Source organism: Ceratotherium simum, chromosome 1 (assembly GCF_057802395.1).
Source record: "Ceratotherium simum simum isolate JZ-2026a chromosome 1, ASM5780239v1, whole genome shotgun sequence".
Taxonomy (NCBI): Eukaryota; Metazoa; Chordata; class Mammalia; order Perissodactyla; family Rhinocerotidae; genus Ceratotherium; species Ceratotherium simum.
In genome coordinates this window covers 53,548,106-53,573,222 of record NC_141900.1, presented here as the reverse complement: position 1 = coordinate 53,573,222, position 25,117 = coordinate 53,548,106, and the positions used below count along the sequence as shown (strand labels likewise).

Genomic DNA, 25,117 nt, shown 5'->3' with positions numbered 1-25,117 from the left:
CCTACTTTAGTAAAAATGTATGGAGAAAAAATAATATGAATATATTAAACAATATAGAGTATCAATCTATAATAGAGTGGCTCCAAGCAGCTAAGAATGTGGTGAGCCCTATGTTGATCAATAGTCTGACTCGTGTACCCTGACTTTGTCCCTTTGAACACTTTTGACTGAACTGGTTACCAGCCACTTAGCAGGTCAGTGTCTTTTTTTCTTTCTCTTTCATAACCACAAGTCATACACATCTATATAATACATCGGAAATCCTGTGGGAGGCAGAGTTACACTCCAGATTACTCCCATAAAACCATATGTCTTCTCTCCCTTTCTTACTCCTATATGAAAACAACCAGCGTGAGGTGCATTTAAGGTGGGTTGAGAGTATGTGGGAGCTTCAATAGGAGGTATGCTTTGACCAGGCCTTCAACACACAAATCTTTATCCTCCTATCTGCAGTTACTCTGTGAGGGCAGCAATGTTACAGGGCAGGGCCCAGGAATCCCCAAGGAATGAGTGTGAAGGTCTTCCTTCATCTGACAGTCACACTGAATGTTTAAGGTAGAGCAACTTCCAGAAATTTTTTGAAGAAAGTATGAGGCAATATAACAGTGTTAAAATCCCATCTCTTCTACTTCCTAGCTAGGTGACTGAGCAAGTTACTAATCTCCTCTGTGCTTCACCTTCCTCATTTCTAAAACAGGGATAATAAGTCCACCTCTCTTGTAGTGTTAGTACGAAGATGAAGTTACTATGGTGAATCATTTAGATCAGTGCATGGCACAGAGTGACAGCCACCTAAGTGTTTGTTAAATTATATGAGAATTACACTTTCTGTCCACTATAGAAGCCATACTTATATGACATCTTTAGGATATAATGGGAAAAGTTACATTTTCAGAGATTAATAATTAGGCCACCTACTTAAGAAGCTCAGTAATTGTTCAATTTAATAAAATGCAATATGAATCTACATAAAATGTTATTTTTCTACGGCTTATTTTATTTTATAATCAATATATAGCTTACAGAATATATTTCATATATAATTGGAGAAGATACACAGGGCCTCACAGTCCTCGTGCTGGCAAAACTCCTCTAAATGTGTAGACATGGGCTGCAACAGGGACTAAAGTTTTGAGGACCAAGAACGACTGAGTATATACAATACAGGTTTGGTTATGAACGTTGTTAGGTTATTCAATGAACATATAAAAAGACTATTTCCTGATGTCAGTTTGGTAAGGTAATATTCAATAATATTATAAGTAACACAATTTTTATATCTGTTACTCACTGAGATTTATCAAACCAGCAAACAGACATCATTTAAATGACTGAGGCACTTTCAAGGAGGATGTTTTGAGCATCTTTGCTTATAAAGTACAAACAAGAGAAAGACTGCATCACAAGGTAAATGGTTTATTACTTTTCAAGAAAACTGAATGGTCTCTGCATAGGATCAGAGTTTGTTAAACTTGCAAGAAACTTAGATTAAAACAATACTCTCTGACAACCTATCTAGTGGTCAATAAAATGGCCCTGGGGTGGTGAACAAAGTGAGGAATTTAACACCAAACTATTTATACCTGCATAAATCAAATTTAACAGGTAGGGCAGAAAAGGCTCTAAACTATTTAAACAAAGACCAGATTATCTCAGATATTTTATTTGCTTTGAGAATGGTTTATTCAAAATGGAGTACAGGAAAACTGAAAAGGTAATATAATGTTGCTATATCATATTTCTCATGTATCATAAAAAAATCAAATTGCAATGAAGACTGATTATTATATTTATCTTAATTGCCTATTTTAAATCCTATTAAAAAATGTCCCTTTCTCTTCTAAACTATATCCCTTGACTTCCCTTGGTTTATTAAAATTATTAACTAATTTTGTTTTCAGTCTAATCAAGGCTTAATTAGCTTAGCAGGTGTATATATTCATGAATAAATAGTATATCTTTAAAACTTAAACATTCATTTAAAAAATTGTCAGCTGATAAAATTATTCTGAGAACCTTTTCTACATGGTCAGTCCTCCTATTTTTTATAGTCCTATATATGGTTCTACCACTTGAAGATATCCTATACTTTTCAAAAAAAAGAGGTTACAGGGGCTGGTCCGTTGGCGTAGTGGTTGGGTTCGTGCGCTCCACTTTGGCGGCCGGGGGTTCAAGGGTTCGGATCCCAGGTGCGGACCTACGCACCACTCGTCAAGCCATGCTGTGGCAGGCATCCCACATATAAAAAATAGAGGAAGATGGGCAGAGATGTTAGCCCAGGGTCAATCTTCCTCAGCAAAAAAGGGGAATATTGGCAACAGATGTTGGCTCAGGGCTAATCTTCCTCACCAAAAAAAAAAAAAAAGAAAAAAGAGGTTACAGGATTAAGGTAACTTTTATCAAATATGAATGGACAAATAAAAAAATCACAGCAAAACTGGCTTATTAGGCAGATCTTTATTCTTTTGCATGTTTATACTACATGTAGAAATACCTTTATTATTTTTTCTTCTGGAAGATGATTCTGTTATTTTCTAATAAATATAATAGAACTTGATTCTTCAGTTCATCTATTTGTTACAAAGAGAAGAGAGACTGATAGAAAATAAATGAAGCCCTGTCTTGGAATGAACAGTGAATCAATCTGATGACAAAATTAAGAATAAATTTACTTATTTTTTCTTTTATTCATCAACATATGTGTACTGAGCACCTTTTACATAGCTGGCATTTCCATAGCCGGAAAGAGCATAAAGTACCTTCCCTCATGAGCTGCAATCTAGTTGCTAGGTTGGGACTAAGAGAGAAAGGCAGTAAACAAACAAATACATAATAGATCAGGGATGCTAAGGTATATAAAAGAAAAAGATGCAGGGTAAGTGGGCTAGATAGTGTTGATGAGGAGGACAGAAACACCCTCTCTGATAAGATGATATTTGAATAGACATCTGGAAGAAATGAGGGCGAGGGAATCAACAAGATATCTCAGGGAAGCACAATCCATGCAGAGAAACAGTGAGTTCATGATTGGAGGTAGGATCATGCTTGGTGCATCCAAGGTATAGCAAGGACCAGTGTTGCTGGGACAAAGGGAGGGAGGGAAAGAGGGTAAGGGGGTAAGGTCAGGAAGTCAGACGGACCTTGGAAGCCATGTAAAGACTTGGCCTTCCATCTGAGACAGATGAAACGCCATGTAGAGTTCTGAGTGGAGGGGTGACAGAACCTGAGGAGCTTTTTAAAAAGGTAAGTCTGGCTGCACCATGGAGCAAAGAAGCCAGTTCAATAGGGATTCAAGAGTTCAAGCAAAAAATGGCATAGACCAGAGTGGCGGCAGTGGAGGTGGTAAACTGACTGTCGAACGTGAGAGAAACAGAGAAGTCAAGAATGCTGCCCAAATGTTACTCTGAACTACTAGAAGACTGATTACCACTTACTGAGATGAGCATGAGTGTGAAAGGAGCAAGCTTAAGGGAGAAAATTGGAAGTTTGGTTTTGAATATGTTAGGGTTGATTTTGCCTGTAGATGTACACTGGAGATGCTGAATAGGCAGTTTGCTATACCCTATAGAGATGAGATAAGAGGTCAGGACTGGGGTTGTCAGCATAGAATGGTATTTAAGACTTAAGACTGGATCAGTCCACCTGAGGACGCAGTACATATCCAGAAGAGAAAGTCTGAGGACTCAGTCCTGGGCCACTCCTACATTTGGATGTTGGGACATGAGGAAGAACCAACATCAGAGATGGAGAAGGAGCTTAAACCAAGAGAATGTGGGTCCAGGAAGCCAAGGAAAGAAGTATTTTGAATAGTGTTAACTCATTGACAGATGATAGGTCAAGCAGGATGAAGACTATGAACTATAGGCTATCGGATTTGGCAATAGGGAGGTCACTGTGATCTTAACAGAGTGGTATAACTGCAGAGGTGATAAAGAAAGCCTGACCTCAGTGGAATCAAAGAGAAGGTGAGGAGACCTGGAGATAGCACAGATGGACAACTCTTTCAAGGATTTTTGCTACAAAGGAGATTGAGAAATAGAAGATGAAAGATATTACAGGATGTATGGATATGCGTATGCTATAAATGATCCAGTAGAGAGGAGAAAAACTGCTGATTCAATAGCCAGAGGGAATAATCCTTAAAACTGAAACTCAAACAAGGTATACCTGCTGTGATTCCATTGGGATAAAGTAATTCAAGTTTGTCTGGGGAAGTAGATTTATTCATGTTATTTTTTATTTTTATTCATGTTATTTTTTCTTCTTCATATACATGCATACAAAAAAGCTGTTACATATGCATACTTTTAAGAAAAATATTTTTAATGGAGCCATAGTAGAACCATTGAAAAGTAAATGGTTGAAATTGTCTTTGTCTTTGCATGCCTCCCTCGCTTTCCTCCCTTTAAAGACAGTGAACATTCTTGTGGCCCTAAATTTCAGCTAAAAACATTCATGTTGTGGGATTAATGACTGTGTTTCTCCTCCAGTAGTATTTTGATACTGAAATATTTTAGGATAAAATGATATGAGAGATTTGCTTCAAAATAATCTATTTGGGGGAGAAGATGAACTGGGTAGGGGAAGAGATGAAAGTTGGCCTTTAGTTGATAATTGATCAAGCTGGGTGATGGGTGTATGGCGATTCCTTATACCATTCTCTCTATTTCTGTATGTGTTTGAAAATTTCCACAATATAAAGTTAAAAATTAAAAGAAACATAGTTTCAATATCATGCTTAATCCAAAGAAATCCATTAAATGGTGAAATTTCAGATAATTTGGTAACAGGTGAAGGGGCTATTTGGGGGCACAGGAATTTTTCTGGCATTTTTCAAATCATATCAACTACTTTGCTTTCATATACAGCACATAGATTTTTCATATAAGCTCCAACTTTTTTATCAGAAAGTGTCTCAGTTGCTTTAGGATAGAATTAATTTGGATGCTTATTGTGCAAATAATTTGGAAGACTGGATTTTTAAAAATGAAGGCTTTGTTGTCTCACTTTAGGTAAGCAGAAAGAAACCTGAGAACACTTATGCTATGAAATATGTTCTGCGGTAAAGTACTACTACAGTTACAAAACAATGCTAATTCAGTTGATTGTTATTTAAAAGAATAAATAGTTCATTATGCACAGAAGGTGAAATTTCACTGCAATAACAATTACCACTTTTTTAAAAAAAATTTCTCATATTGCTATATAAAAATTTAGGTAAAAAAGATTTTTAACCCTTCAAAACTAGGAAATGTAGAAACAACAGTGTTGCTAAATTAACTCTTCAAATATTAACCATTAGGTAGTCTTTAGTGTTTTCCAGTTACTCATTAACCATTTTATAGTGTTATTGTTTCTCTAATTGTTGGTAATTTCCACTAGGGAAAGTTGAAAAACAAACTCCAATAATTTTTTTTTCTAGATCATAAAAATTTTCAGTTTTTATTAATAATATCCCCCATGCTCACTACATATTTATTATTAAAAATCCACTATGTATTTGGGACCTACAAATTCTACTTCAAAAATTAAACCCAAAGTTATGTTGTTGTGCAGTTTATGGTTTCTTTTGTATAGCTTTATTGCCCTCAACATTTCCTTGGTGTAAACTAGTGAGCAAGAGAACAAGATTTCTTTTGTAACTGATACCTAAATTTCTATTCTGCTTTAAGCATCTAATTTGCACTGTGAAGACATATAATTTGAGACTTGTAGCTATATCACAAAAGTATAACAGTTTATGCTGATCTCTAATTTTCTGAGTTGCACTGGCTATAATTTAAATTTTTTGCATGTTTTTTAACTGCAATGCAAACCAGTGTACATCAGAAACCTTTGTATATTGACAGAGACTGGGAAAAGGATGCCTTGTTCTGATTTCGGATAAGCATTCCCTTTTCACAACTGCAGGTGCAAGGGAGCCCATTCATAATATTTGCTTCAAATCAATTATACTCACTGGATGGAAATACAATGCTATTACACGAGAACTTGACAAATCTTTACAAGCACAATGAATATTAAAAAATTATTACTATTATTAGCAAATTCTAGAGGCAAGTAGGATTTTTTTCCTTTGCCTATGTATTGGGGACAAAATATACTCTGTTGGCACAAGTTTTGGTTATTTTACTATTGTATATGTGTTTACTAAATCTAGAAAAATACTTTGTCACTTATTGATACTGGATGGAATTATGCTCAGTGGAAAATCTGCTGCAACAAATGGGTATTCCACTTAAGAAAATTGATAATGAATGTTACTTTTTTCCTTTGCCTTACGTTTCACTTGTTTTGAAAGCAACATATAAGCCAAAAAATAACCACAAGATAAAAATTTACTCTAATTGCTCTCATTTCACATAACTGGGTAAATCTCTTTTTGAAATAAAGATTAGACAACTATATATACAACAAATAAGTGAAGCTAACTGGATGTTTCCATTATAAACCCTTATTTAAAAGGTTATGACTTGACCATTTTAATTAGCTTTGGGCAGAAACTTGGCACATCAATTCAAAGCATAGGATAAAATTTTAGTCTACAAACAATTACATCTGTTCTTCAACAGGAGAGGTCAGAGAAAGGCTCTAATAGAATTTAAGGGCTCAATGACCAAACATAGAGTAAAATTAAAAAAAAAAGTATGGCAATAATCATTGCATTGGCAAAAATAAATGTATGGCCTATATTTAAAACCGATAAGAATTCATCCTAAATTGATGATTATTACTATTACTTACTATATGTTTTACCGTTTGCTAACAATCCCGTACTGCCACCTTATATTTGCATATAATTCAGATGTGCCAAAACACCTTTTTCATACACTATTTGACCTGAGCTTTTCTTTGTGATTTAGGCAGGTATTATTATCCTCATTTGTAATATGAGGACAATATACTTTATAAATAAGTATGCTCTCCAAATCCAGGTAATTCTGACAGAAGTGGCTTATCTGGACTGAAAGCTGTCAATCCTGGTCCAGGGTTCTGTTTCAGGGTCTCAGTCCCAGGAATTGATCTCACTGAGGGATCAATTAGCTAGAATTTTTCTTTTAAGCTGAAAAAATGGTGACTTAAAGCAAGAATATTCCTCAAGTGTTTTTAATTCATTCAGGCTGAGGACCATCATAGAACAAATTTGTATGCTGCCATCCTTTTCTTTCATAGTTTTCTTCAAAAACAGAAGACTCACTCCTATTATACCAATTTATCTTCAGCCTTGAATCAAATGCAAGCTAGTGGTTAATGGACCCACCAATACTAGAAAGATGGGGAGCATCTTCAAGGATGTCTTCAAGGAGGATGCCTTCAAGGATGGAGCAGAACCCCTAAATTGGCTTCTGTAAATACTCTTCCAAACTTCCATTCTATTACTGCTTCCCCAACACACGGGAGCAATACACAGTGTCTCCTTGTATAATTGGTTATTGCTGTCACTCCGGGGCGGAAATGTTTGACACCTGGCCTCCCTCAGGCCGCCTGCAATGGAGAACGCTGCCACACACCCCCTTATGAAGTTCTCAAAGCAGATGGAGGCTGACACCGGGCCCCTTACCTGGCCTGGATGCTCTTTGTGACAGCCCAAGACGTTTGGGTAAGAGGAGAAAACAAAGGAAAGCAAAACAACTTACCACTTTGGCCCAGTCCAAGAGCAACTGAAAACACCCAGGCCGCCCGGAGGAATGGGGCAGGACCTGGCCGGCAGTTTTGCAGGCAGACAAATGCGGCAGTAAAAAAAGCCAGGGCCGGGCGGCACATAATGCAAAGCAGCCAGCACCGCGCCCGCTGCCTGGCTGCTCTCCGGATGCGCGCTTGCGCCTCCCGGGCGCACCTCGGGGCACGCGGGCCAAGTGTCGCTAGGACGTTTCCCGCAGGCCCGGCAGGCGGACCCCGCGGCTCGAAGCAAGCGGTGCAGGTACGCTGGCCCGGGCACCGCTCGGCATGTCAGGGCCCCCGCGGCCCTCCCAGCTCAGCACGGCGGGTCCCGCGATCTCCGCGCGAAGCACCTCCTCCGACGGCCAATGGCCCGGGGCGGCGACGCGAGCGAAGGCTCTGCAGCCCGCTCTGGGACAAAGAAAAGAGCTTTTGTTTCTCTCCAGCCGATGGGGCTTCTGCTGCATAAATCAGCTTAGCGAAGAACCAAACACAATCAAACCCAAACAAAGCCTGAAGCTGGGGGGAAAAACCAGCCTAATGTACATTCACTGGGTGATGCTGCATCTGTGGGAGGGGACGCCGGCGAGGCCGAAGGGGAAAAAAGTCGATGGCGCATCAATCAGCGCGAGCTTCTTCCACAGGTGGGCAGGGAGGCCAACTCCACTTAGTTGCAGCTTTGCAACCTCGTCAGCCGAGCAGCGGGCAAAATCGAAGCGGCAGCGTCCTGGCTGGCGAGGGAGGAAGCTCCGGGTGCCAGCGGCCGGGGGAGGCGGCTCCGGGAGCGCCTTAGAAGCCCCCGCCGGCGCCCGCGGACACAGAGCGAGGCATCGCAGCTCCCTGCTTGGCCGGGGGTGGAGCGCACCGCCGCGAGCGCAGGAGGGGAGGTTCTGCGGGGGTGCAGGAGCCCGGCCTCGCGGGGCGGGAGCTTCGTGCCCTCGCCTTTTGGCCCCAGTGTGCGGCTCAGGCGTCCCGCCGTCCAGAGCCCGGGCAGCTGGCGCGCTCTGGGGTGCACCCGGCGAGGATGCGAGGGAGACGAGGCTGGCGAGGGGCGGGGGAGGAGTGGTCCTGCCCCGGCCCACGGGGGTGGCTCCCGATGTGCACATAGCTACGCGCGCTCGGGGCCGCGAGTTGCTAGGAAACCGCCCCACGCTACCGAGCGCCTCGCCCCGGCCGCCCGCAGGCGCGGCGGAGGCTCCGGCGGCAGCAGCAGCAACAGCTCGAAGCAGCGTGGGCGGGACATTGGTGAGGCATGAAGTCACCGCGGCCCACACTCGCTCTTTGTTTTGCTCACTCCAGCTCTTTTTCTCCCCCTTAGCTCTGATAGTTGCCATTCCCATCGTTCACAAGAACTCGTCATGCGTAGCCGCGCAACAGGAATCGCATGGCCTGTTCCCTTTCCCCCTCCTTCCCCAATCCTTGCACCCCAACGCTCGCCTAGCGGGTGCGGAGTCTCGCTCAGCATGAGTGGCAGCTGTGCGCAAACCCCAGCCTCTCACCCAGGCGCTGCGCGCTCCTTTGTTCGGAGAGTCTCACTGCCTGGCAGCTGCCACATACAAAGTGGAGTCCGCGGGCCTCTCCCCGCCCCCAACACCCTACGTTCCGCGGGTGCGCACTGCCCATTTTGCTTGCAGAGTGAGGAGCTCACCCTTTGCCCCACCCCAAGACAGTCCGGCGTCTCCCCAACCCTTGGAGAGTTGGACCGGTACACGGAGGTGTACCCGGAGCTGCTGGCCGAAATTTCTCGCGGCCCTTTCTCGACTCGTAGCCTGGAAAAGCCTTGGGTTGGATAGCCTGCCTGCTCTTCCCAGCAAGTGGTGGCTCTGGACTTTTGCTAGTTACAGTGGGTCTTTTGACCTTAAGCGTCACCTTCCCAATAAACGGAACAAAGAAGTTACAAAGGGCGGCGAAGTAGGAGAGAGAAGCTCAGGAGAGGAGGTGGGAGAGCATTTCTGCTTGCTTGCAGCTCAGAAATTTCGGTGCAGTCTGGGAGCTGGTGTTTTTCTGGGCGACTGTCGGGAAAGCCGTGCGCCTCTTTGGGTCCTGTCACTACCACGCTAGGCCGAAGGAGGGAACCCAGTCCCCCAAATTGAAAGCAAGGCAGTTTCCAATCTGAGACACAGGGTGATGGTTCTCTTTTTCCTCTAGGGGCAGGAGTGGTTCCCCTTGCTCAAGTCTGAACTCTCATTTTTCCACTAGCAGCCTGCCCGACGTCTTCCATAGAGCACTTACAGGCATCAGAGCAGTCCAGCCAGGTCAAGGTGAAATATGCGGGAGTTTCCCTCCTTCTTATTTGTTCAATAGTTTCCATCTCCATATTTAGGGTAAAAAAACAAGTAGGAGGCTTTCTCTCTTTCTCTCTTTTTTCTTTCTGTTTTCTAATTGTTCACTGAGTGAATGGAAAGTACCTGGTTAATAAACCACAGCATTGAAAACTCCCCCTTTTCAGGTGTGGACTGCACATTGAGGCCCACAGAATTAACCAAGTAAACCAGGAACCCAGTTGGAAAATTAAAATTACAAGGGCCCTGAATCTATAAAGCAGGTCCTTTTTTTTATCTTTTTGTGAGGAAGATTGGCCCTGAGCTAACATCTGCCAATCCTCTTCTTTTTTGCTGAGGAAGACTGGCCCTGGGCTAACATTCATGCCCATCTTCCTCTGCCTTATATGGGACGCCGCCACAGCATGGCTTGACAAGCGGTGCATCGGTGCGTGCCCGGGATCCGGGCTGGCGAACCCAGGGCCGCCGCAGCGGAGAGCGCGCACTTAACTGCTTGTGCCACGGGGCCAGCCCCCTAAAGCAGGTTCTTTTGAGAGACCAAATGAATGATCCAAACTTGAAAAACTGATACTTGTAAACACAATTCCACTATAGGCAATGTACTCTAAATAGGTAGAACTAAATCCAGCTCAGCTTCATTACTTATTTTCTTTCCTCAGTTCCAAATTTGAACAGCTATAATTTTGCTTTCGGTGGTCTTAAAGGAAAGACATGAAAGTGGCTAGGATGGGGATGAGAACTTGAAATTTGAACAAAAAAGGGACATATTCAAGCTCTAGTTAATGACTCTTCAGTGGGACAACGTGTATTTTCCAGAAATCATTTCACATTCCTAAGGAAGGCAGCCACCCTTGAGACAGTGCTGTGCCGCAATAAAGAAAACTGTCAATCCATAATTCCTGTAAGGATGTGTTAGTGCACTCTATATTGTAAAATGACTATCACATCAGAGTTACATGACATATTTTTTAATCTAACTCTTGATGTTGGAAATGTAATGGACAATTACAGAATTAAATAAAAGTTTATGCAAATAATAATGGATGTAATTTTATGAAATTGATGAGGTATGCACTAATTTTTTAACTCTATATTGTTAGATGTCAATATGTCCTATATATTAAGCTGAAACAACTGTGTAGTAAGAAGAATAAAACAAAGCTTGTAAATCTGTTACAGGAAATTTTGAAGCCCTTTAGAAAGAACGACTTCTGCGTTTTATTATATGAAGCTCATGCAAATATATGTCAGATGCCAGTTTTATGGAGTTGTTGAAGAAGAAGCACGGTGCCATTTATCACCACTTCCCAGTTGTAAAGAGGTTATAATTATGGTTATCAAAATAAAATAGGACAGAATATCTCAGCTGTGAAACCATGATCCTTGCAAGTTATTTACAAATAAGTTATCTGTACAGTTTGGGCTATAAAGATAAAAGTGAATTCTCTTGAGCCTGCAAATAATCTGTAGGGTTTTCTTACAATAAACATAACTAGTGGCCCAGGAACAAAAAGTTTGCTTCTTTCCAATAAATGTCATTGGTCACCACAACTCATCCTTTTTCCTGTAAGAAAATCTATAGGATATTGTGAAGAAATGTAGTATCCTTATCTTCATCATATTTCCTAAAGAATTCTAACAGGGAAAAAAATGTTCCTCAAGATGGTGACTTAATTAATTTCTGTTTCTATCATGTTCTGCTGTCTTGCTTTGAAATTTCTGACTGCTAATTTTTCATCATTTGTGGTAATGAGAGCAAATGAAATTTAGATAGTCTAAAAATCACATTTTAGCTATTCATTCCAGCCATCCTATCTTCAGATTCTTTTAGTTGCTAATACGTCATAAAATTCGATGAATTAAGTTTCTTCCCTACTCCTTTAACCTTGATTTCTCACTGATTCAGTTTATGGTGTGAATAAGCTATAGACAGCAGGAGTGAGAGACATCTGAGAGACTGCTCCTTTCAGCGTGCATTCGGCCTTTAACTAGATCTTGTCCAAATTATTGACCTTACTGACCTGAGTTACAGCTAAAACCACGTTCACGTTTTAATATTATATCTTTCTGAAGTTGGAATCAGAGATAGTCAATAGGTTTTAAGCAGATGTTCACAAGTTGTCTATGAGCTTGCTTCATCTACAGCTCTTAGGAGATGATGAATAGTCCATCCAGTGGGATGGATTATTGTGACCATGACTTCTGACTTCTTCCAATGATAAAGAACATAAGCCGCTGGAAGGTACTTTTCACTGAAATATCACATAAGGTTGTATTCCTCATACGGTGGACTGAAGACTGCCTGCAACATGATCACGTGTAGAGTGATTCCTTAGTTCTATTGTAGGAGATTTTGAATTTGTTAGATATGGTGTGATGCCCAACAGTATGCATTATTACAAGCTCCTCAAATTGTTCTTTATAAACTGAGGCTTAAGAATTCCTGCCATAGTGGATTAATACAGAGACTCCTCAAAGGCCTCTTGTGTGCTTATTGACAAACTCCAGTGTCAGGTGCAAAGTTAAGAAACATGAACTGCTGGAGCCAATGTCTCTTCCCAGGGTATTCTATGGATGATTAACTCTATGAGATGTTAATGTTTTCAGAAACAAGACTTCCATGATTAAGTTTGGGAAATGCTGGGTTAAAGTTAAGTTAAATCCTTTGCTGGAGGATTTTCCAAAAACTTAAATAGGCCAACATGCAATTGGATTTTCCAAAGGAAGAACCCTTTATTCAGAGAACATCTCACAGACTAATTTTCCATAAGCACACTGCTGAACTAATCCTATTTTACAAATGTGGAAACTAAGAACCACCTTGGTGAGGAGACTGACCTCACTTCTTCAAGAGAATTACTGAGCAGGCATGAATCAGAACTCTGATTCTTCTCCATCACCTCATATTAGTGATGACTTTTGATTTCAAGTAACAGAGTCAGATGGTGACTGCCATGAGTAAAAAAAGGAAATTATTGGAAGGAAATTGGGAGCTCACAGAATCAGCAGGAGGCTGAGAGACCAGGATTGAATAATGACAGAAACCAAGGAAGGCATAAGCAGTAGCAGTAAGTGTCGAGCAAACAAGAATGCTTTCTAATCATCCCCTCATCTTTGGACCGCTTGCTCAAGATTCAGAAACCTGGTTGGGAATGTCTGATTTTCAGAACTTAATCACATGCTAGTGCCCTGGCTTTCTGGGGGTGGAAGGAGGGGAGGAGGAGCTCTTGCCTTTGGCTTCCTCAGGGGAAAATATAATACTATTCCCCAATAAGATGACACAAAATTGTCTTAGGTTGTTGAAGGGAACCCTGTAAAGTGACAAATGCTCATTACTCCTGTATCCTGACTTCTACAGGTCACTACTTTGCATTGCAGTTGGATTTTCAGTAATGATGCAGCTTTAATTTAGCTACCCTGCCCACTGACCAATGCTTTGATTGGCAGTCAGTTATTTTCATGGGTACTTTTGAATGAAACATTTTATCTGTGCATAGTCTAATCCTAGCTTTTTGTTATCCTTCTACAGCATGTAGCAAATTAATGCTTATTTAGCCTTTAACTCATTATCAGAAGGATTATAGAGATGTGATGATATTTGAATTAATTTCTTAGCTTTGAGAAATTCTTTATTGACCAAATCTGTAGCAGATGCTATTGTTAATTTTCCTGTGTCTCTCCAGGTACACCACTTCATTCCACACAGCCAGAAGTGCTGGGGGATGAACATTCCTGGATGCTGTCTCAACTAAGGGCTGACTTGATGGGAAATGAGGTATAAATACCCCAGCTCTCTTGCTCCTTGTATGGAATCACTTTGGGCCTTGTGTTCTACACTAGTGCTTCTCAAACTATTTTTGGACCAGTTTTTTATTTTTAGTCTATCATGGATTGGTACTTTAAAAAAATAAAATAAAATGAATTATTAGAAAAATGGATATTACAAAAATGTCAAATTGTTATAAAAGTTTCTAAGTATTTAATTTTACTTCTTATATGTTCTTTGTCCTGCACTAGTCTCAAATATGTTGTTCAAGGTCTAGTACTGTCACATACCACATTTTGCGTAATATTGAGAATCACTTCCCCAGGTTCCCCTGTAGGAGTAAGCTGCAGTTGCCCACAGTGATCACTATATTCAAACATATCCTTTATTGACTGCCCTTCTCTCCCTCATTTCTCCACTGCTCCCTGGTATTTCCTTGTCTCAGGGTCCTCTTCTGGAGGAACCTAAACTAAGAAAAGTAATAAATGAGCCTAGAAACTACTCTCTGGTGTCCTCTATGTGTGAGTTTGAATTTCATTCTTGTCTAGCTATAAAGCAACCCTCAGAATAAAAAGCACAAGGGCTTTGGAGTCTGAAAAAACTAAGTTTGAATCTACCACTTAGTAGCTGTAGAATCCTGGGCAAGTTATTTAACTTCCCTGAGCCTCAGTTTATTCATCTGTGCAATGATTAAATTAAAATAACTACCAAAATTGCAAATTAAAACAAGATACCACTATACTTCTATTAGAATGGCCATAATCCCAAATACTGACAACACCAAATGCTGGTGAGGATGTGGAGCAACATGAACCCTCATTCATTGATGGTGGGAATGCAAAATGGTACAGCCACTTTGGAAGAGTTTGGTGGTTTCTTATAAAACTAAACACACTCTTACCATATAATCCAGCAATTACACTCCTTGATGTTTACCCAAAGGAGTTGAAAACGTGTGCACACAAAAACCTGCACTTGGTTGTTTATAGCAGCTTTATTCACAGTTGCCAAAACTTGGAAACAACCAAGATGTCCTTTCATAGGTGAACAGATAAACTGTGGTACCTCCAGACAATGGAATATTATTCAGCGTTAAAAAGAAATGAGCTATCAAGCCATAAAAAGACATGGAAGAAACTTAAATGCATATTGCTGAGTAAAAGAAGCCAATGTAAAAAGGCTACATACTGTATGATCCCAACTGTATGACCTTTTGGAAAAGGCAAAAGTAGGGAGATAATAAAAAAATGGTTGCCAGGGTAAGGGGGGAGGGAAGGATAAATTGATAGAACACAGGGGATTTTTAGGGCAGTGAAACCACTCTGTACAATACTACAATCGTGGAAGCATGTCATTGTACATTTGTCAAAACTTGTAGAATCTGCAACACCAAGAGTGAACTCTAAGGTAAACTATGAACTTTGAGTGAAAATGATGTGTCAGTGTAGGTCCATCCATTGTTACAAGTGTACCACTGTGGTATGGGATGTTGACGGTGAGAGAGGCTAGGTGTGGAGGGGTTTAAGGGGCATAAGGGAACTCTCTGTACTTTCCATTCAGTTGTGCTGTGAACCTAAAACTACTCTAAAAAATAGTCTATGTGACACAGACACACACACACACCCCACTACCAAATAAGATTATTGTGAGAATCAAAGGAGAGATCAGAAATGACACATATCAGAATTTATCTTATATTATCCCAAAGGTTTTTGCAGTGGTAATTTAGATTATTTTAATTTCACAATGGAAACAACATTGAAGATACATAAATATGTATTTCAAGACCTGCATATTGTCATAAAAATAACATCAAACATCTTTGGTTTTGGTGAATACATAACTTTCCATTTCTGGTAACTATATAATTCTTTACTCACATTAATAAATGTAGTGAGCATGTCTTTATATAGAAGCCTGTAATCCTAGCATTCTTTGTGACAGATTAGTTTTATGTCTCCCTAATCAAAGAAAATTGTTCCGCAATTTTTTCAGCCTGAAGTCATCATTGTACAGTTTGACATAAAACTATGTGAAAGCTTCACTTATTTGTACATGACAGGGACAACATACTTAATACTTAATACTGACTTTTATTTAAAATTTAACATGTTTAAACTTATATGTAGTCAGGAGGATAAATGAATATGTAGTAAGTTTTAAATGTTATTGCTTTATTGCTCAGTACTCTAAATGTACAGCAATGTTAAGGGCCCACAGCTGGTTCTCCCAAATAAAGGTATCAGCAGACATTATAAAGACAACATTTCACCGTTGACATAGTTCATCTGTTGAGCCACGATGGTATGTGAACTGATTTGCACATCATTACACAGCTAAAGGCCTTTCTAAACTTCAATAACTCAGAGTGAGCCCACGACTAAAATTCCCCCTCTCAGCATTTTCTCATGATCACATCGCCTCCGGAGAATGAAGTCACTACAAAATTTAAATTATTCTAATCAAATTCACATGACATTTTTATACTTGGAATGCTTCCATTCTCAGCCCCCTGCTCCAATTTCAAAATTACTTCATGTTTCACCTTGAAGAATGTGACCTTTTAACATAGTGAGGAAATTCTTTGTAAAATAGGCACAGGATATTCAATTTAAACATTCATTTAATAAATATATAAATATTTATTGAACATTTACTGTGTGTAAAGTGATAGGTCCTATGGAAAATACAAGCATCAGTAAAACCCAGTTCTTTTCTCAAAGATATTATAATCTGATCTGGAAATAATGTGTAATAATAAAAAAAAGATGACTGAGTTTATAAATAGAATAGCTCACAAATAGATTCTAATATCAATAATAATTTAACATAAAATATGCTTAAAAATCAATGGAAATGGAATAAATAATTTAATAAATGGTGTTGGGACAATTGTTAGCTATTTAGACAAAAACAACATTAATTTAGAAACTAACTTTATACCAGAATATATTCGTGATTGATTAGAGGGCTTAGTATAAAACTACAGGACTATATATATCATTTTTTTCTAGTATTGGTAATAAAAATTCTTTCTAAATGTAAAAATAATCTGTCCAATTTCAGAAGAACAAATCAACAAATTTTATGATGATTTCTTTAAAACTTAGATGTTTATAAATATTTCAGGGAAGGGTACAAAAGCATACCATAGAATATGTTTATATAAATGGATAAGAAAACATTTAGTCTACAATAGATAAATGTGCAACGAGTATCAGCATATAATTCAAGGATAGGAAATACAAATGCTTAAAAACATGTTGGAAAAGTTCAGCTTCATCAGTTATCAAAAAAATACAAATTAGAAAACTTGGGTGCCATTTTTACCCATTAAATGGTCAAAGACTTTTCAAAATGACAATGCTTAATGTTAACAATAGAGGGTTGAAATGGAACTCATTTATAGTGGAATGGTAAATCAGCTCTATCTTTCTTGCAATCAGTTGACAAGAAGTAATAATATCTTTAAAATATTTAAAACACTAATCTCATTTCTGGGAAGTTAGTTCTCTAAAAATTCAGAAATATAAGAAGATTATTTATAAAGATGCACATTTAGTATGATATACAACCACAACAAAAAAATGCAAATGATATTTTCGTTCATTTGAGCCTTTTTCAAGCTAAAGTAGCAGAGAAGATTATTGAGTTTTTAAGGGTGCCCTAGTTATTATTATTCTCTCTTAGAGATGTATGATGCATAACCTCTGTCTTTCATTAGTTAACAAATTATATTAATCCCATGTTAGTGAAGTGTCTGCAATCTTTTCATTTCTATTTAATGCTTTTACTGCTGCCTTAGTTCAGGCTTTTCTCATCCTTCTCTTGAACTCCCAGCCATCACAGTCCCACAGTGCTATGGGAGTTTTCATTCTGAAACACAAACCTAAACTGGTTATCCTTTTCTTAAACCCTTCTATGTTTCATTTTTTGCCATTCTCAACCTCTCTCTGGGCCATGAAATAGACCCTTAGCATCAAGTATGAAACCTTGATTATTCTGGGCCTAAATCACATTCCCAGTGCCATTTTCTATGACATCTTCCTTCCCTCTTTCTAACTCCATCCACACCACGCTCCACAGAACAGAATCCTGATTTTCAACAAGCACTTTCACTTGCCTTTTCATATGCTTTATCTTCAGCTGAACATGTGTTTTCCCCTTTTCCTTCTCATTTGTCCTATTTGATTGTCAAGAATCATTTCTAACGTGACTTCTACAAAGTCTTTCTGGATTCCTCCAGGTATAATCTACAATGTCTTTCACTTTTAAGTAATCTTTAAATAAAAATTTTTCATTTAAAAAATTAGTGTGTTTTTATTATAGAAAATTTAAAGAATATATTGCATTTTCATAGTGAGTTTTATTTCCTTTATTTTTATGTAGCTTTGTTCATCCTGGACTTACCATTTTTGTTGTTAATATGCATTCTTTATGAATATCTTTTTGTGTTATATATTATTCCCTAGTAAATTTGTTGTTCAGTTTACTCAAATATGCTCTTTGATGCCACGGGATTCTTGGCAGTGAAACAGATGGCATACTCAAACTGAGTAATCTGAGGAGAATTTGTTAATAAAGGGACTATTTATAAACAGGAGGACAGGGTGTCAGTGATAGGGTTGTATCCTTGAATTAGAAACAGTGGGGAGATGCATCACTATTCTTAGGCTTCAAGGGGCAAAAGTATGAATTACTGAACCCCAGAGATATTGACTATATGGATATCTACTGACAAGCTCTGTCACATTTATTCAAGAGTCACAGCCACCTGAGGTCATCTGCAGGGAAGGGACAGGAAGAATAACTACCCCTACTTCATTCTTTTCCCCTTCTCTGATTTCCCATCAAGACACACCTTTGGCAAAGCCCATCCCTAAGCCAGAAGGTAGTGGAGCCATAGCCAGAGTCCAGAAAGGCTGGTCCCTTAGGGTAGACAGCACAGTGAAGTGGGACAAACAAAAAATACCTGGCATACCCCTAGGATGGGATGTGGGTTGTTTGCAGTTTTTGACCATTTTAATAATAAACATAGTTGCACAAATCTTTATTCAAATTCTCGAATATCTAAGATTCTTTCCTTAGGAAAAGTTTCCAACGTGAAGTTACAGGTCAAATGTTAGATACATTCTCAAGGCTCTGACACTTCCTGCCAAATAGCTTTACTTTTCCAAAGGACCCAGAAAAATAAGAGTTAAACGACTTGATGAAAAGCTTTGTCCAGTTACGATCCCAACCCTGGGAATGATTGTGTCCTTGGAAATGGCATCTTAAGGCTCCCAGCAGGAAATGGAAAGCAGAGTTAAGCTGGGTAATTGTAGCCTGTAAGGCAAGTTTTATGGAGGGGAATAAGTGATGGTGTGGTCCCTTGGGCTTATAACAGTGGGGAGCCTTTAGCACCCTTGGCTTGAAGGGTCAAGAAGAGGCAGTATTTCAAAGAACACAAACACACCAAGGGCATGGGGGAGGTCTATAAAGAGGGCCTCCAGATAGGAAGAAAGGAGCCAATCAGTGAACCAGCAGGGACAAAGCAGGGCAAATAAATGCCTTGGTATCAATTTCTTCCTACCCTCCAAACTGCTGCCTGTGCCCCAGATGGGCCAAACCTCATGGAAGCCAGAGATAAAGTAACTCTTTAATACAATCTATGCTGGCCAGCTGCCTGGGACATAAAGAGGGTAGAGAAGAGAACTGGATGAATAAATGGAAAATATCCAACACATTTAGCTTTAAAGAAGATCAAATGGCCAAGGGAAAGGAGATTGGCTTTATTAAGATAGCCATAATCTATCTTGGCAAAATTAGCAAAAGAAACATGAAGAATGCTCCTTATTCCAAATTTCACATCTTTGCCTAATTATTAAGTGCTTGTATCACTGCTAGCTAAGGTCCCTTTCCTCTCATATATACCTGTAATTGTTTGCTTGGATTTCCCAGATCTTCTTGATTGACTATGAAACACTTTCAGAATCAAATGTGAAGACATGTTTTGTTTGGCCCTTATACTATCTGCCCACAGAGTGGTTTAAAAAACCGTTGAATTTTTTGCCAAATATTTTAAAATCAGGAGATTTCATAAAATCCTATTTTCAGCTTCTCTTCAACAATCAGAATATTGGGCATACCAGGGCTTACATTTCTGCAAGGCAGTGAGCTGGAGCTGCATATCTACTGCCACCTAAGAAGGAGTCCAGGCTCTCCAGTTTTCCACAGTCCTCACCACTCCCTGTTGTATTCTTAAGAGTCAGTTACCATTTTTCACTGTGGTCATGTTATTGCTTTTCATATACTTAGGCTGGGTTTGCTCATGTATGTGACGTGACGTGCCAGAGTCCTGTAGACATTTAAGTTTGTGATCCCTGCACTAGTGGCTCATGGACAAAGCAGGCAGTGCCCAGCCTTCGATTCTTTATTTACTTAGGCTCAACTGAACATTTAATATCAATTCAGCAGAAATTACATTATAGCCAATGGGATGGGGCATAAGTAAAATTACTGACAATCTTTTCACAGTTTCTTTTACCAAATATTGATTGCCTGTTACCTGTTCTGTGTTCTGGCCCTCACCACTTTCCATTGTGTCTCTTCTCTCTGTGTTTTATTCAGCCTGCAGGAAGTGGTCTAGAATTATAGCAGCTTCTTTTCTGTTAAAACAGATTTACTCTTATGAAATTAAACCCTACCCAGTTGGTTTCAGGTCCTGAAACTAAATAATTATGTGGGTCTCCATCATGGACACTGAAGACAGTATTAGAGACATGCTCAAGGGAAGATATACATACAACTGGGCAATATCAGGTTTTGTTATTTACATAAAATGTTTAGTAAGGCATTAGGCCTAGCACCTTTAAGAAACTATTTATAAGTATTCTTTAAAGTATTAGAAAGTTTAAAAGATGATCTGAGTTTGAAGAACTCAAAGGCCCATTTTAAGTATTTTACTCAGATAGCAAACAAAATGTCTCTAGAGAAGGGAGAGAAATAACAAGGCATAATTGCCATACGACCTTCCTTCAGAAGGACACCAGAGCTTGAAAAATCATTCCAAAAACCTTACTCTGTTTTGGTTTTCTCTTATCTACTTTAGGCCCTAGGACAGAAGATTCAAGGACGTATTAGAATACACATACTGTTGATGTTTTGAGGAAGTTGAAAAGTAATTTTTGCTAACTGGGAACCAGATTCTTAAGACTAAGCAGGATTCAAAGAGATAAAGGTCTTGGTAGGATGTATTAGATTAAGTGAGTGATTAAAGCCTTTTAAACATAACACAAGAAGGTTTCTGAAGGCTTGGTCGTCCTGAGACCTAAGAGGTCCTGGAGCAGCTGAGTAAACAGGGTCAGGAAAATTAGGGATGGTACCAGATGGGGGTGAGGTGGATGTGGGGGCCACGTCTGGCGTGAGTGAAAAGTTTAAGGACTAAAATTAGAAGTAAAAGTAAGATTTTTAATAAGATGAATAAGGTCTGAGGATCTAATGTAAAACATGGTGACTAGTTGATAACACTGTATTGTATCACTGAAATTTTCTAAGAGAGTAGAACTTAAATGTTCTCACCAAAAAAATAAAAATAAATAAAAGAAAGATAAATATGTGAGGAGATGGATGTATTAATTAACTAGATGGGGGGAATCCTTTCACAGTGTATACCTGTAGCATATCACCATGAAGTATACTTTAAATATCTTATAATTTTATATGTTAATTATACCTCAGTAAAGCTGAAATTAAAAAAGTAAGAGTTTTAACTACATACAATATTTATCTTAGGCTTTTATCTTTGTACATTTACACTGAATTAGGTCATTAGTGAACTAATTTATATCCTTATTCTATTAATAACTTAACCATATAGAGCTCTGGTGTGTACCCATCTTTCTCCTAGGTGCTAGGATACAATAATGAATAAGACATAGTCTCTATGTACCAGAACTTCATGATATACTGAGGGAGACAGTCATTTTAAAAATAAGTGCAATACAGGATTATATGAGCAATAATAGCAATATGTGTGGAACATGTAGGGTAGTATAGGGAAGTGAGAAGTTTACTCCATCTGGAAATCAGGAAAGACTCTACATGAGAGAAACTTGGGCAAGGTTTTGAAGAATGAATAAGGAATAGACACTGGAATAATGAAGAGAAGGGAACAGAATGTGCAAAGGCCCAGAGGTGTTAAGTTTTGTAGTGGGTTCCAGTTTGACGGTGGAAGAAAGTAGCCAATCATGAGGCTAGAGAGATGTGTAGAAATAGACCATGGAGGACCCTGTCGGCCAAGAAGCTTAGACTTTCTCCTGCAAATGGTGAGGAGTCGTTGAGAAGTTCCAAGCAGGCAGATGATTTGGTTAGATTGGCGTTTGGATACATCACTCTGGTGTTAGTGTGGAGAATGAATTCAAGAGTGTGAGATTGAAGCAGGCTTAGGTGAGAGGTGAAAATGACCTGGGCCGAGAAAGTGACATTTGATGATAGAGAAGGGGATAAAAGATTCAAGAGATATTTAGGGAGTAAAAAGAGATATTTAGGATATATTTGGTGATTAATTAAGGAATATAAGAGGAAAACTAATGTATACTGGGGGAGATAATTTAGAAATGGCCTGTAGGAATTTCAGATGGAGATATCCAGAAGGCAGTTGGAAATACAGGTTTGAAGCTTGAAAGAGAAGTATGAACTGTTATTGTAGATTTGGGAGTAAAAATATGCTAGATGGCACAGAAAGGCGTGGGCATTCCCTAGGGGAATATATAGAAGGATTACAGAATATGGCAAGAAGAGGAATCTGGGAAACATAGTAATTGAAGGCAAAGACAGGATGGTCAATGAGGCAAGAGAACAAGGATGGTAGAGACTCACTGATAGAAACCCAGAAAACTGAAACATTTTTAAAATGAAGGAGTGTTTAGAAGGTCAAATGCTACAGAAAAGTCAATTATCACAAGCGCTCCAAATCCCGTACTGGATTGGAACCCAGGAGGTCAGTGTTGTTGTTAGGGAGAGCATCCTCTAGGATGCGATTAGAAGCCAGACTGCAGTACATGAACCAGTTGGAGACATCTTTTGAGATGCTCAGATGAGATGAGGAGGAAAGAGGTCAGAGAGCAACCTGAGAGAGTGACTTCTACTTTTCTCAAAGAATCTTTATATATGCAGCCATATTTAATATTTTTATAAGATCAGTATGGAAACTCTTGTTTAGTATCACAATACAAGCCGTGTCTGTAGGACGGCTTACCTGTCATTACCTGGGGGTAGGAATTAACATTTCAGAGGAAATGTCTAACAGGAAATAAGTAATATGTGTAACACTTGACACAGAAATTCAAAGACTCTAGTGTTTCAAAACATACTTAACTTGATGCCATAAGAAATGAAATCCATGGAAACTGACTTTGCACTACGTTAGTTAAAATAACAAGTAAAACATGTTGTATTCACATAGATTGGACACTCTTGATATGAGAAATAGGTCCAGACCTACTTTAGAGGCCAGATTCGTGGAAATTCAGAGCTAAAAGGAACCTGGTACAAAGGATAATTGTTTAATAGTATTTTAGGAATTAAGGCTTTTATAATACAAATGAAAAATTGAATACCGGAGAGGGAAAGTGACTTAAAGTTACTCAACTAATTAATGACAGAGCCAGCATTAATTAGATTTGACAGTTAGGTTTGATTCTCTAAGTACATGTTAGGTGCCAGGGACTACGCTAAGCACTTTCTATTCATTTTATCTATTAATCTTCAAAGGCAGTTATGACTCCAGTACTATTAATATTATCATTTTGCAAAAGAGTAAACTGAGTCAGAAGAGATAAAACAACATGCCCAAGATGACTTTATAAATGGTGGAGTTATGATTTAAACCTAGACAATCTGACTTAAGAGGTAATACTCTTAATCATGACCATCTTCTAGCAGATATAGCCTATAATTGTACACACACTCTACAATTAGCACTCAAAACCATTAAAGACATTCAGTTTTCTCTTTTATAGATAGGTAGCATAAGTATGTCATTAAAGATTCCTTCTGGTTTTAGCTCTAATGGGAAAGAGTTAAAAGCAGAAGAGTTACAACTTGATAATTTTGATAAATTTAATTTATCAAATTGGTGTTTTCCTTCGACAAATACACTTTGAAAAGAAAAACATCGTTTTTTTTTGTTTTTTTTTTTTTTACCACAAATGTAATATAATAATATGTTCAGAAAAGCTTATTGTCATGATGAAATAACACATTTTTGCCAAGGTAATTATTATAATACTAGGCTATTCACATTTTTCCCTTCTCCACTCAAGTCATTTTTTTTAATGAGCAGACTTTCATCTGCTTAGCGTGTGAGGCAGATGGCAATGTATTTGCCTAACTGGTGGGGTTTTTTGGTGGGGAGGTGGGGGTGGCAAGGCAAGTCCTATTTAGAAGGAGGTGAACTTCAGCAGGATAATATCCTATCAACAACTTTTGTCATCACCTTGAACTATGTAAATCGTATAAATTATTTGATTTAACTTGACATTCAAGCAGTAAAATTCTAAGAATATTGACTGATGTTTTTATATCCTCCTTAGGCAATTAATAGAAAATCTAGTAAATAGAGCTGATTTTATTAGTGAAGGGGTACATACCAGACTGAACCCATTATACCTGAATTGGCTATTCAGCATTTACTAAATGGTGCTGCTTACTGGCTTAACAAGAATTAATTAAGCCTTAGGGTTTGCTTTCATCCCAAATAAGTGCAGAAGAATGAAGTGAGAGTCTGGCACAGGTCCTTTTCTTGCCAGAATATGGCAGGCTAAGTGCAGGGGGGGATGTAGGCCAAAGGCTCTCGGTGGGAGAAGCAGGGAAGGGCACCAACAGAATCACCTGTCAGGATTTTCTGATCTTACTCTCCACACTCCACTAGTTAGGAGCCTCCCCTCATTAGGCGAGACTTGCCACCTCCACCTACCTGCCAAAAAACCCCACCAGTTAGGCAAATACAAAGACTCTCTTCTCCCCTAGTTAGGAGTCACAGTCTCTAGGTGAAGGGGCCAATATGTCTGGTTCTCATGCTTAGCTACACAGTAGAATCACCTAAGGTGTTTTTAAAAACTACTGGCATGCAGTATTTTTTGAATCAAAATCTCTAGAGTTGGGGATTGAGCTGGTATTTAAATAGAGTTGGTATTTCAAAAGCAAAAATAAGAATTTGACAAATTATTCTAATTTGTAGGCAGTGTTGAGCACCACAGTCTCACTTGTGTTGTTTGAAAATCCTCACAGATAATCTTGATATTTTAACTCTCCTGCACGTGCCCCCCCACCCCCCTCCCCACCACCCCCCTCCCCACCACCCCCCTCCTCCCCTCCTCCCACCACCATTTCCTCAACTCCTGGTTGAGAATTCCAGACCTATATAACA

General features: G+C 39.0%; 1 protein-coding gene across 1 annotated transcript in view; it reads right to left on the bottom strand.

The window, feature by feature from the left end:
• Positions 1-7,778, bottom strand: part of ITGB8 (integrin subunit beta 8) — an 83,446-nt gene extending 75,668 nt beyond the window's left edge. The window contains exon 1 of the mRNA XM_004418939.3: positions 7,638-7,778. Within this exon, the coding sequence (XP_004418996.1) occupies positions 7,638-7,764 (127 nt within the window). The 5' untranslated portion in view covers positions 7,765-7,778. The remainder of the gene's footprint in view (positions 1-7,637) is intronic.
• Between the last annotated feature and the right edge of the window lie 17,339 nt (positions 7,779-25,117).